Source organism: Trichomycterus rosablanca, chromosome 9 (assembly GCF_030014385.1).
Source record: "Trichomycterus rosablanca isolate fTriRos1 chromosome 9, fTriRos1.hap1, whole genome shotgun sequence".
In the NCBI taxonomy this organism is placed as follows: domain Eukaryota; kingdom Metazoa; phylum Chordata; class Actinopteri; order Siluriformes; family Trichomycteridae; genus Trichomycterus; species Trichomycterus rosablanca.
In genome coordinates this window covers 10422135-10435503 of record NC_085996.1, presented here as the reverse complement: position 1 = coordinate 10435503, position 13369 = coordinate 10422135, and the positions used below count along the sequence as shown (strand labels likewise).

The 13369-nt window shown below is 40.3% G+C and overlaps 1 protein-coding gene across 1 annotated transcript; it reads right to left on the bottom strand.

Moving 5' to 3' along the window:
• Positions 1–919: 919 nt before the first annotated feature.
• lats1 (large tumor suppressor kinase 1) lies at positions 920–11400 on the bottom strand. Its single transcript, XM_063001854.1, has 8 exons — positions 11253–11400; positions 9217–9663; positions 8484–8631; positions 6223–7574; positions 4503–5085; positions 3930–4112; positions 2562–2668; positions 920–2137 (listed from the first exon to the last, which is right to left on the bottom strand). The coding sequence occupies exons 2-8, from the start codon at positions 9547–9549 to the stop codon at positions 1643–1645; spliced, it is 3201 nt and encodes a 1066-aa protein (XP_062857924.1). The 5' UTR covers positions 9550–9663; positions 11253–11400; the 3' UTR covers positions 920–1642.
• Positions 11401–13369: the final 1969 nt, after the last annotated feature.

Sequence of the window (13369 nt, the reverse complement as noted above, 5' to 3'; positions counted from 1 at the left end):
TGCTATAAATGTGATCATAGTCTGGAGGCCAGATTGGTTATTTATCCCTCTGGAGAAAAATTTGTGGCACTGAATGTGTTTTAAAAGCTAAAACAGCTCCATGTCCCAAACACCCTCATAATTCTTGTTCAATTCCAATATTCAAATGTAGTTCTGTTCTGATTATTTTGTAGACTAATTATTCACATTGTTATATAGCAGATCTAATCTCACACTGTATTATAAACTGCTGATCTTTCCTGCTCCCTCCATTTTCTACCTACATTTACATTATCAGCATTTAGCAGACGCTTTTATCCAAATTGACTTACAGTAATGTGACAGTATACTGTCTAAGCAATTGAGGGTTAGGTGCCTTGCTGAAGGGCCCAACAGTGACAACCTGGTAGTGGTGGGGCTTGAACCAGTGACCTTTCCAGTAGTAGTCCAGTAACTTAACAACTAGGCTACAACTGCCCTCTTCATGTTTGTACTATAACATGATCGTGGCAGGCCTACTGTATTAATACTTACTTTTTATGCATATATCAAATGGTTAAGTATGTTAAGTAAAAAAAATAGCAGATTGAACAAAAAAGTTATCATCAAATACGCAAGTCAAGACTTGTTATTCAAGGTATAGCTCTTAAGTGCAGAAAGGTATTTTTAAATAACTTATTCTGGTTTTAATGATATAAATGAAATATTAATATACTGTATTACTGAAGGTTTACACACCCATTGGAATCAACACAAACAGTTTTACTCTGGTCTATTAAATATTAAACAGTCTTTGGTCTATTGAACAAAATCAGGTCCGATTGGGTTTATCAGGGTTTTAAAGGAAAAAAAAAAGATTTCTTTAGAGTCTTTACTAGTCTTTGTGTGAATGCAAGAAACAAACCAGCAGGCAAAAATAAAGACAAGAAGCCAAATAAACTGAGATAGAGAAAGGGACTCGCCCTTGGGTTTATTTCCTACACCAACCTGATCAAGACTGCATAATTTATAAATACATTTCAGTGTATAAATTAGAAAATACAAAGACGACTAATAATACAATTTACACAATACTCTCTATGAATAAGCTAGTTGTCAGTTCAGTTGACTGGCTAAGAGACGCCACTTCCCCCTGTGTATTTGGTAAAAGAACGTAAAAGAAAAGGCACAGCAACAGATAAGTTATCCATTTAACCAATCCCTGCAGAGCCAGGTCAGAACAAGAAAGAGATCTACTCAATCATAAATTAACATCATATTTGTCCAGAAGGCAGAATTGAGCTAGTCCTTGATTTACAGTGTTTTAAATAAATTAAGGCTTAAAATGGGGGTGAAAAAGTGGAATATCACGAAATCCTCGTTTGTTCAGGGAGCACTGATCAAAGCACCTTCTGAACATGAAATAAATTATACACAACTGCATGTAGTGTAAGACACTACGAAAGTGTACCACAACAAATGAATGGGAGGATAAACATTTGCACCATATACATTCATACACAGACAACATCCAGTTAGAGCATTCAGCTGAAAATGCTAAATGCGACTCACACTACCTCACAAGGTCCCACTCCTGTTTTTACAAGTATTGTAGCTTTTAACTGTAGTGTAAAAACCTCAGAATTGTACAAACAGAATCCAGTCTGTACGTTTCACTAAAACATTAAACATAAACCAGGCCCCGTCCCTGACCCTGTCCATAGTCATGGCTTTGAAGTTCCTCTCCCTCCTCCTCGTCATACTCCTCATACTCAATAGGCTTGGGGGAGCTGTACGGGTGACCGTTATCATCAAAGAAGCGGCGGAACGTGAACTCGTAGAAGGCATGCTCCGGGTGTTTTCCGTTCCTGAACCAGGAGCCCAGTGTGTCATTGTGGTTGGCGTCATCGCTCCATAGTTTGTCCGGGTCCACCGGGTCAAAGTTTGACGTGTCCGTGCAGTGGGTAATTTTGGGTACGTATGGTGGTGGGTTTGGCTGCTGCCGCATGTCCACGCTGAAGTCCACGCTGCGGAAAAAGGAGTGTGCCTTGATCTCATCTGCACCATTTTTTCCCAGCCGGTCCTCATGGCCACGACACAGTTTTACGATCAGGTCGGATGCCTCAGCGGTTAGTTTGACCTGAGGAGGAATGTGTAGTGCAGTCTGCCAGTTTATCACCTGATGACGAAAGACACAGGCGTTTAAAACATTAGAATTTTAATAAAACACCATATATTTTTTTAAGAAATCTCCAATGCTCTCAAGTGCACAGAAACATTTTCAAAGAACATTTTCAGAAGAAACTGCAATGCCACAGTAAAAAACAAAGATTTTCACATTCTAAAACAAGCTAGGAACAAAAAGCATTTGAGACATGCATATACATGAAAAGTAATTTTTTTATTTTTTTTATTTTGAGCAATCCCTAATGCAATGTGTGCACACACAAAACCAGACTGATCTCTTAACTGATTTCATACTTTTCCACTGTTAGGAATGGGTGTGGCTAAAACACCTGGACATGTTATCATCCAAATAATTTACAATATCATAATATAAATGTTTTAGAAGGCTATCTTTTTCATATTAGACACAAACTCACCTTCATCTGGGTCTCCAGAGGAGTCGTAGCCAGGAAAGGAGGCTGTCCAACCAACATCTCGTACAGAATTACACCCACACTCCACCAGTCGCACAACTGTGTGTAACCTGCCACATATAGTTTATTCATGTAAACATATAAACAAACCCCATTTCTTTATTTAACAGACAAAAGTACAAAGAAAGAACTTTTTTGGCTGACCAACTTGATTGCATTTTGTAAATATGAAGACATTTAAAATTTGATGCCTGAAACACAATTGAAAAAAGTGGGGCACAGCAAAATAAATAAGGGAGGTTTATAGAATATTGGGTCCAGTGTTTTGAAACATTCCACGATAAGTAGGTGAATTGGTAGCAGGTTTCATGATTGGGTTTAAAAAGAGGATCCACCAACAGACTTAGTCTTTGCAAGCAAAGATAAGTGGTGGCTTACCACGTTGTGCCAAATTTCGTGAGAGAATCATCAATGAATTAAAAAAACACTTCTTAATGCAAGATTGATAATAATGTAGGACCTTTACCATCTACTGTATATTATATTGTGAAAAGATTCAGGGCATTGGGAGAGGTCTGTGTAGGACAAGGCTGGAAACCACTGTTGAACTTGTGTAACCTTTAAGCTCTCAGGCAGCAGTGCATGAGATACAGTCATGCTACTGTGATAAACATACCCAACATACAGCTGAAGACTGTCACCTAACAATGTGCTGAATTCTCTGTGCCTGAGCTTATCTCAGATGGACAGAAAGACAGTGGCAATATATGCTGTGGTCAGATGAGTCCAAGTTGTATCTCGTTTTGTGGAAAAACAGACGAGAGTATATCGTACCAAAGATGAAATGCACTATTCAGACAGTCATCAGCAAAGGGTGCAAAAGCCAACATTTGTCATCATATGGGGTGCATCAGTGTCCATGCCATGGGTGATTTGTACATGTGTAAAAGTATCACTAAAATAGATGAGTACATTAAAAATGTATGGCACATCATAAGCTGAATTAGACATAAATTTGTTTATATTTACAAAATACAATTTAGATGGTCAGTGAACAACAACAACAACAATAATGGCATTGACATGCTTATGTGCACCATAAAGCATTACAAGTTCCCTGATTCTATTCTACTGACTATTAGGTTTTATATTATAAAGCCATATTTATTTAATTGCTTTTTTCTAATTGTTAAGGCATTTTATTATTTTATTATTAAAAGCATTAAAAATGAGCTCATATTTCTCAAATTAAAAAGCCAGCTTTTGTTATGGAATAAAACTATTTTGTTCCACACTGACTAGATAATTGTAGTGTGTGTGTGTCCGATAGCAGAGCTGTAATACACAATAAGCGTAAGCTAGCTTATGTACCTGTGCGCAGCAGAACCTCTGGGGCAATGTAGTTTGGTGTGCCTACTAGTGAGTGTGCCAGGCACCGCTGGTGTTGTCTAGCTGCCCGCCTTTCAAGTGGCTTGAGCCGATCACCACAGCGACAGTTAGACGGGTCCTCCCACTCTTTACTAAAGTCCATACTGTCCTGCCTTGGGTGGTCTCCTGTGGGAAACAGCAAGAAAAAAATGCATTACATTTCCGAGCAGTTCGAGTCTAGTGCACGTTGACTGCATTTGAAAGCTGCTGCTGCACTGTCTGCTGAATAAAAATATTATAATACAGTATAATATACATATAGTATATTATAATACAATTATTATATTACTTAATTGTTCAAGTTATTTCTGCTCATCATATTTATTACATACTTTATTAACGTTATTACATCATTGTGCATTATATTATTAGTAGTAGTAGGTCCTCGGGTGATGCAGTGGTCTATTATGCTAGCCCATCACTGCTAGGATTTAATATTTATGTATTTACAACAAAAGTGTCATGTTTAAGGTCAACGCTGAAAACCCTCTTTACAAAACAACCAGCCATACTTACCACTCTGGTAGTACTTGGAGTCGTGGGTCCAGCGAAAGCCTGTGCACAGACCAAAATCTGTGAGCTTGATATGGCCGTCACGGTCAATCAGGATATTATCAGGCTTGATGTCACGATGAATAAAGCCCATCTTGTGCACGCTCTCTACCGCACACGCCAGTTCTGCGATGTAGAAGCGCGTAAGCTCCTCACTAAACACACCCAGTCTTATTAGCAGGCTCATCATGTCTCCACCAGGGATATAGTCCATGACAAAGTACAGGTTGTCCTTATCCTGGAATGAGTAGTAAAGGCGCACCACCCATTCATTGTCCGCCTCGGCCAGGATGTCCCGCTCGGCCTTGACATGTGCTACCTGGTTCCTGAGAAGCACGTCTTTTTTACGCAGCGTCTTCATGGCATACAGCGTTTCTGTGTCGACTTTGCGTGCAAGGCACACCTCACCAAATGCACCCACCCCCAGCGTCTTGATCTTCTCAAACATGGATTTGTCCATCTTGGCACGCTTTAACCGAATATAGTTGGATTCTTTCTGGGAGAGCATCATGCGCATCTGCTCCTGGGCCTCCTCAGACAAACCCACCTGCAGGTTTGATAGAAATAAGCATTTTAGATCAATTGTTAAACATTTAATCAGCTAGACAGACACTGGATTGTTAGAAAACACAGCACTTAAAACAACACACGTATCATTCAAACAGTCAGGGATGCAACAACACCTTTTTTTATTTTTTATTAAAGTAACTAACTGCGCTTTCTATTGGCTGTTAATAGTTAGTGACATTTTTTAGTATTGACCTAGTACTGAAGCTCTCTGCAAGCAAGTTATGTGGATCCTTGTAGATGTGATATTGGCAAGATTTTAGATTAATTGCACTGTTCATTTGCATGCCATCAACTTAACATTAGACAAAACTGATCTGATTGAACCAGAGTCAAGGACCGATGAATCTAATCCAAGACTGTCTATACAAATCCCCTGGCTTTGAATTTTATATAAGCTGCATTGTTTGTGAAAATTAACAACACAACTGTAATGACCTTTTTATAATGTGGTATTAATGGAAGGACCAGGAACAGAGGTTGTCCAACCAACCTCTTGTATGGAAACTTTACTGGTAATCATATTTGGAAATATATTGCATCGAAGCAGCGAACAAGCTTTAAAGTGAGCCAGCAAATGCCAACACTCACCAGCATTGCTCAGATTAGCAAACATGATTGCCAAAGATGAATATAAATTGCTTTAGCATCAGGATTTAATTAACAAAGTTCCCGATGTTAGGTGCAAGACCTTTAACAGGCCAGTATTCTATCATTATAACCTTCTGATGATAAAATATATATACAGATAGAAAGCAATGACATTCCATTAATGCAAAGCATGCAGTCACATGCATCTTACATTCTTTCAACATCAGTACTGCAACAATAAATAAATAAATAACCTGGCCTGAGCTCATGCATCTGCATGCTTTTTTGTCACCAACTTTCCATCAACAGTGCCTTACTTTAACAGCGGAATGTAGACTACTCAGTTGCCAGCAGAAACTCTTATATCCTCAAAAATAGCTGTCATAGAGATGAGAAGAAAAAACAGGATCGAAGCACAACACACAGAGAGAAGAAAAGCACACAATCCAGAGTGGAAAATTCAGGTACAGAGAGAGCTGAAGATAAACAGAGGGGAAAGAAAGAAAGGTATCTGAGGGGCTCTAACCCGCTGCATCTCGCTCTCCAGCTGCTTTTTGCGATGAATCCGTTGGTGGTGATTCTTGAGAATATTCTCCACATGCTGCTCCATGTAGAATTTAAAGGCTTGTGGTGAGTAGAGCTGCACCCTGCCTTCTCCCCGTCGCTCTTCGTCACGTTTATTTTTCCGGACGGGCACTGGAGATGTGGTGATTTGCTTCTTTTCCCGCTCTGTGCTGTTTGCGCTCGTCTCAGAAGACTCTGCGCGTTCGCTAGAGCATGTACTGACATTGTCAGTGTCATCCTCAGCAATCTCATCCTCCTTGGGGTACGCAGGGCATGATGCAGGTGTCTGCTGCAGGAGATGCTTGGGGTATGGAGGCGGAGGACCCTGGTAGCTAGGCACCTCCGAGACTGGCATATGGGACACAGCAGGAGAAGGCACAGAGGATTCCTGATATGGAGAGGGTGGAGGCGGGGGATGTTGCTGCTGCTGCTGCTGGAGCCAAGGTGGGTGCGTTGGCGCCACTGCTGTGTGTAGCTCGGGTTTCGGAACACGTGTGCTTTTGACTGGCTGTAGGACGGGTGCCTGCGTTATGGCTGTGACAGTAGTGGCGGAAGGCTGTGAGCTGGCAGCCGGCGGGCATGGGCGTGACGCAGCATTGGCGAATGAGTTGGAGCGTGCTGGGATAGCATGGGACCAGGATGGAGACGAAACCTCTTGAGTAGTCCCATTTCCGGGAGAAGACTGAAGCTGCTGTGGTGAAGATCTAGGCTGTACCATGACACCCAAGTTGTACATCTCCAGATTGTGGCTATTGCGATTAGGCACCTGCATCTGAGCTGTAGGACTGTGTGCACTCGCCTGGCCCATAGGATATGGTGGAGGTGGGGCAGCGGGTGCCTGCCTACCACCACCCACCATTACTAGTCCGTGCCCATACTCAGCTTGTGCTGACCCATTTTGTGCCCATGCGGGTGGGTAGGTAAACTTATTTCCCCCAGAACCCTGCATTTTAACAGGCTGGCGCCCCATGGGCACTGGGCTAATACCCCGCTGTGCCTGGGTAGGAGGGCTCTGGTAGCTGTCTGCCCATTGTCCCTGAGGAACAGGCGAGATACGAGAAACAAGGTAGTCCATGTTACCAGAGTACCGTTTTGTTGATGGGTTTGAGTCCCACGTTGAGGGAACAGGGTTTACTCGCTGAGCGCTGACCCCGGGTGTGTGAGCCTGAGGATAAGTGGAAGGTCGAGACAGGTCAGGCTGAGGACCAGGGCTGTTGGAGCGGTACAGGCCACTGTGGCGCTGCGGTGCCAAAGATTCCCTGGATCCTTTCCAGCTGGGCCGTCGCAGTACTGGTTGCCCGATGTGAGATGTTGCTGCACAGGAGACACATATACCATTCATTTAAAACAGGGCTTTGTGGATTTCGACTATTTTTAAACCAGGCCATTTAAATGTACTCAGTAGTAACATTTTACATACTGTTTTGCCATTTAATTGGGTATATCAGAATAGTATTTGTTAAACTGGCAACTAAGCTAACTAAGTATGTTTTATTATTATTATTTTGCATGAACATTTTTACTGATAGAATTGCCATTTTACAGCATATGCTTGTCCAATATAAATATTCAAATGGCTGTTTGTGGTTGCATTAATATTGTTCTTAAACATTTGACCATTACAATAACAAAACTCACAGCTGACTGGGCCAGCTCTAACAGGACAAAAATTAGAAATCTATTAAGTCCTATGACAGCATAACATTTATTTTTATGGCACTTAGATGCCTTTATCCAAAGTGACTTAAAATTGTGATTGGTATGATGCAAGCAATTGACAGTTAACGGCCTCGCTTACCGTTTGTCAGGCTTGAACCAGTAACCTTTTGATTAATAGTATCCTAACCTAAAGCTACAAGTGCGCTCTGCTCTGAGCCACGATTTTAAATTTTACAGCATTCATTAAAAATTAATGTGTAGTGTCCCAAACATCTCTATGTTGCCACATACATATAGCTGATATATCTGTTTAAATACCTTACTAATAAATATTGGACTGAATTTCTTTCAGAAAGGTCACATGACCAGATATGTACACTGACATCAATGCTACATGCATGCAGACAAGTGAAATGTCATGTTCTTAACATGGAAACTGCTTAAAAAATAATTAGGGGGCTAATTTATAATACAGATAAAATTACTAAAAGAATAGGTCAACGTATAGCAGTACGGCCAGAGTTTGTTGTTAAATGAACTGAAAAAAGACAGGCGTGACCCCACCAGCTGATTTGATGGCTGGGTTAGTTGTGCGTGCTGCAGCTGCCATCTGCTCCCTCATCGGGTCCTGGTAGATCATCTTACTGATGTACTCTAAAGCTGCCCCCAGGCTGCGACTGTTAGTCTGCTTCAGAGCACAGATCACCATCTCCTATTAACACACACAAACAAAAAGCTTTGTTAACAGACATGGACCCAAAATATAAAAGAAATAAGTCTTTACAAACACATAAAGCTAATTTAAAGACAATAATCTGGGATTACCACAGACAGTAATCGCATGACACTGTGTTGTATGAATGTAGCTGGTGCTACATCGTGGGGATTTTTAGACAACACAATGTCGACACTGGGAAGAGCGCTCTGTGATCAGACAATGTCATTGATGGTAAGTAATATGCTAGATGATGCAAATTCCAAGAAGGAATGTAGTAGGAGGATATATTAAATTATAACTGCAAATATAATTTCTTAAAAGAATGCTAGCTCCAAAGACAACCAAAAGGATGGCATAACTGTGGTTAAAAAACTAACAAGCATGTCAATTTACCAAGCCCTAAATTACAACTAAAACCTGTCTGTCCACATACCGATGCGGTCATACCTAAACTATGAACATCACCTGATGCAGGAATGTTCTTATCTTGGTCAACATGTTTCCAACACAGTTAAAATGAACAAACTAATAAAAATTGTTGACATGAATACAGTCTTTACATTCTTATGAACTTTTTACCTCTTCAAATCCAGCAGCCAACAGCTCCTGCAGCATTTGAACGTTGATCTCAGGCACATAGCTAGCAGAGGCAGGTTCGTTTGCAAAGGGCAGCAGAGACTCACGGATTTCCTGCAGTGCTTTGTGGTAGGGGTTTTTAGGGTTGGTGCTGCGCCCTTGCTGCCCTTGGCTCTCCAGCTTGAGAGCATCCGAGGGCCGGGAGAGCGAGATGTTACGCAGGCTCTCCCGGATTTCTTGCAACATCAACTGCTGATTGTTGCCACTGTAGTTGCTCGCCGGGAAGGTCTTTGGCCGCATTTGCCTGTATCCCTCTGGTCTCTCGTCTCTCTTCATGAAAAAACATGTATCTCACAAGCCAAGGAGGTGAATGAAAGTTGCCGAAACCACAGTAGCTGTGGTTTGGGGTGTTAAAAGCTGTGGGGTGTTAAAACACCAGTAATATTGTGCCTGTGTGCAAGGGTTACAAACAAGAAAAAAGAACATTTAAGTTCCTAAATTTAATGTTTTCTAACTGTTATTTGGGCTAATTATGACATAACTATTGAATGCACATGATAACCAACACAGTTATCCGGTAAATATAACATCTCAGAGGTGTTCCAGTTAAAAAAAAAAAACATTTTAAGAGTGACAATGAAACTGTTAAACAAATAAGTTTTTTATGTGATGAAATCAAATAGCAGAGCAATTGTAAGCAGCACATTTTACAAACCTGAAGGCTTTTTTATACCTGTCATTACCACTGCTAAAGAAATTTTTCATCAATCCAGACACAGACAATGACACTGTTCTTCTTACCCAGACAGTATGGCCAATTTCCTCCCAGTTTTGGACAAATGTTCAATTTTATAATTTAGCTATGTTTACTTTCTATGTCTCTAGGCTGGCCGCAAAGGGCACGGAGCCCAGAACTTTTCCAGCATCTGTTAAATCAGATGCTTCTTGATCAGCACCAGATTTATACATGAAGCAGAGATGAACACTTTATACTTCAAGCATTTCTCCAGCACTTGTGCCAACGCTTCCTGCGTCAGACAGTCAGACAGAGTCAACTGTGTCAGCAGATACCTCGACCAGGCGGGTGCCATCACTGACACTTGAACTAGGTGGTCGGCTAGAATGAAAATTAAAACGTAGCTAGAAGTAAGGGATGTTTTTACATTTTAGCAGTGAAAAGTGCGGTGGACAAAAGGAATCTTGGGGCATGTCTACAACACCAGTGATATAAACAATCCAGCCAGACTTTGTGTTTTTCAGATGCTGCAGTCAGCCCTATGAAATACTTGCTTTGATTAGATTGTTTCAACATTTATGTATTAACGTTTTCTGATCTAGCTTATTTGAAATAATAAGGAAAAATAATATTGTCCAGTGCATCCTCCTTAATATAAAAGTAAATACAGTGTTTGAATCTTTTGCTGAGAAAGTACTGCAGAAAGTTTTTGAAATGTTATTCCTGGCATGTAGAGGAAGAATGTGACAGAGCTTGATCGAATTTGTAAAAGCTAGCCCAAAAATGTAGAATCTGCTTTAGTGTCATTCATCTTTAGAGCTCAATTACTATTGTGAAACAGGTGAAAGGTATGATCAACTGAATAGACATTCCTTAGTGCTGACTAGCTAGCTAGTAAAATGAGCTTGTTATCTACGTTGGTAACAAGAACGAGGTGAATAAATGTACGTTTGATTAAGTTTTAGGGTAATGTTTAACCAGTTTAAAGTTATTAAATGTCAGATATCAGTGACTCTAATAGGGCCTTGTCTACAACAACACAGGTTAGCTAGGTTGCTACTCTAGGTTAGCCAGTTTAGCGAACTAGTAACTGTTAACGTTAGAGGTGGCTAGATTTTTACCAGTGTGCAATTTTTAATGGATTGAACTTACTCGTATGTTGTTAAATTAATATTTCACCACTAGTAACATGAGTGCCTTAGGCCTGCGAACTCAAACGGGTAAAGCTAACTAGCTTAGCGTAGTTTAGCATAGCTGTTAGCCAGGAGGCTTTCATACACTACAAAGCGGTAACAATACTTACCCTTACTAAAGAATATCCATTGTGTTTTCCGCAAGCATTAACCGAGCAGTTGGGACTTTGCTAAATTAATAAAAGAATGTCAAATCTGATTCGATAAAGACTAAACTAGCTGGTTCCCGACTTCAGTCGATGTTGTGTTGACACTGTCTCCTCGGTTCTCCTGTTCTGTCACTGTGCGAGAAGCGCAGATCACCCGGATGTGCGAGCACTTTACTACATTCTCCAGAATGCATTGCGTCGAAGGATGCCCTCTAGAAAGGGGCTAAACACTGACTTTTTAGCGTGTTTAATGAATAAAGAAAATGAAAAGGATAATTTAGTTATTTAATACAAATAATGTTGTTGCCCATGTATAGCAGGTGGAGGTTCCTTTTCAAGAGGTCGTTGTTAAGCGTGGGTGGATCGATCCAAATATCGATAGTATCGTTTCCAACGTTGGTATTGGAATCGGATCGATACTAGTGTAATGGGATCAAGACTTAAGTTTTACTTTTGCTCCGCTACATTCAGCACGTTTCTCCCGTTTCATCAGAAAGTAAAGACCATGTGTGTACAGACAGCAGCAGCTCGTCTCACATCTCACATGCTCACCTCGTTCCTGCTCTCCTGCTCTGCTGTGTTGTTGTCCTACCGTCATGTTGTTATGTTGTTAAAATCCTAACCGACATCAGTACAGTGGAAGACATACAGAAATAGGGGCAATTTAATGAAAATTATAGTGTAAATTATAACTACGTAAAGTACGAACGCACCTTACGCACCTTACGCACTTTGCGCACCTTACGCAAATGATCGAAGCTTGCATAGTGAGGCTCTCATTACATGCATTTGTGTTTTGATGAATAAGTGCTCTTTTCTTTTGACTTTGTGCATATAAATGCAAACTGAATAGCATATATTTTTATTTTAAATGAACAAGGACACATGTATTCGGTCACTATTAAAAATGTACATATTTATTCACCCAGCAAATGCAACTAGGTGGTATGAGTTAGCCGCTTGTTGGTGATACGCCATGATGGTAACGTGAGAAAGTAAAGCATCCAGAACAAGAAATATGACCACTTTAAACAACTGAATTTACCTACAACACTACTGGGAGCAGCTACATACAAAAATGTTTGTATTACAATATTAATATAATGAGTTATTAATACAAAGTGCTTACAGAAATCACTGCAAATAGCTTAGCAGCTAACACTAGCGACTAAGCTAACAAGTACTGTGTTGTTGACATCGATATTAACTCACAGCTGTAATCTCTTTCGTATAGTTAGTGTACTGCACACAGTGCACAAGTCTTTATTGTATATATTTATTTAATAATAATAATAGTTATGGTGTATAGATAGATACTTTATTCATCCCGAAGGAAATTAGTTTATTATAGAAATGAGAAATTATAGTGCAGAAACACTGCAATCATACTGACAAAAAATGGTTTATTTGGTAAAATTTCCGTGTATTATCAAAACTGTCATAAATAATGAGTACAAGTTATTATTTTCATATATGGAATTGCAATAAATTATTTCACTTAAATATAAATAAGCAATATTCTAATGCACATAAAAATAAATGGTGTGCATCCTGAGTCAGTTTATGGCAAGTTCACATTACGCGACTTTCAGAGTGGTGAGATCACTGTACAGTTCACACTACAGGACTTTTGGAGTGGTTAGATCACTGTACAGTTCACACTACAGGACTTTTGGAGTGGTCAGATTGCTGTACAGTTCACACTACAGGACTTTTGGAGTGGTTAGATCACTGTACAGTTCACACTACAGGACTTTTGGAGTGGTCAGATTGCTGTACAGATCACACTACAGGACTTTCAGAGTGGTCAGATCGCTGTACAGTTCACACTACAGGACTTTTGGAGTGGTCAGATCGCTGTACAGTTCACACTACAGGACTTTTGGAGTGGTCAGATCGCTGTACAGTTCACACTACAGGACTTTCGGAGTGGTCAGATTGCTGTACAGTTCACACTACAGGACTTTTGGAGTGGTTAGATCACTGTACAGTTCACACTACAGGACTTTTGGAGTGGTCAGATTGCTGTACAGATCACACTACAGGACTTTCAGAGTGGTCAGATCGCTGTACAGTTC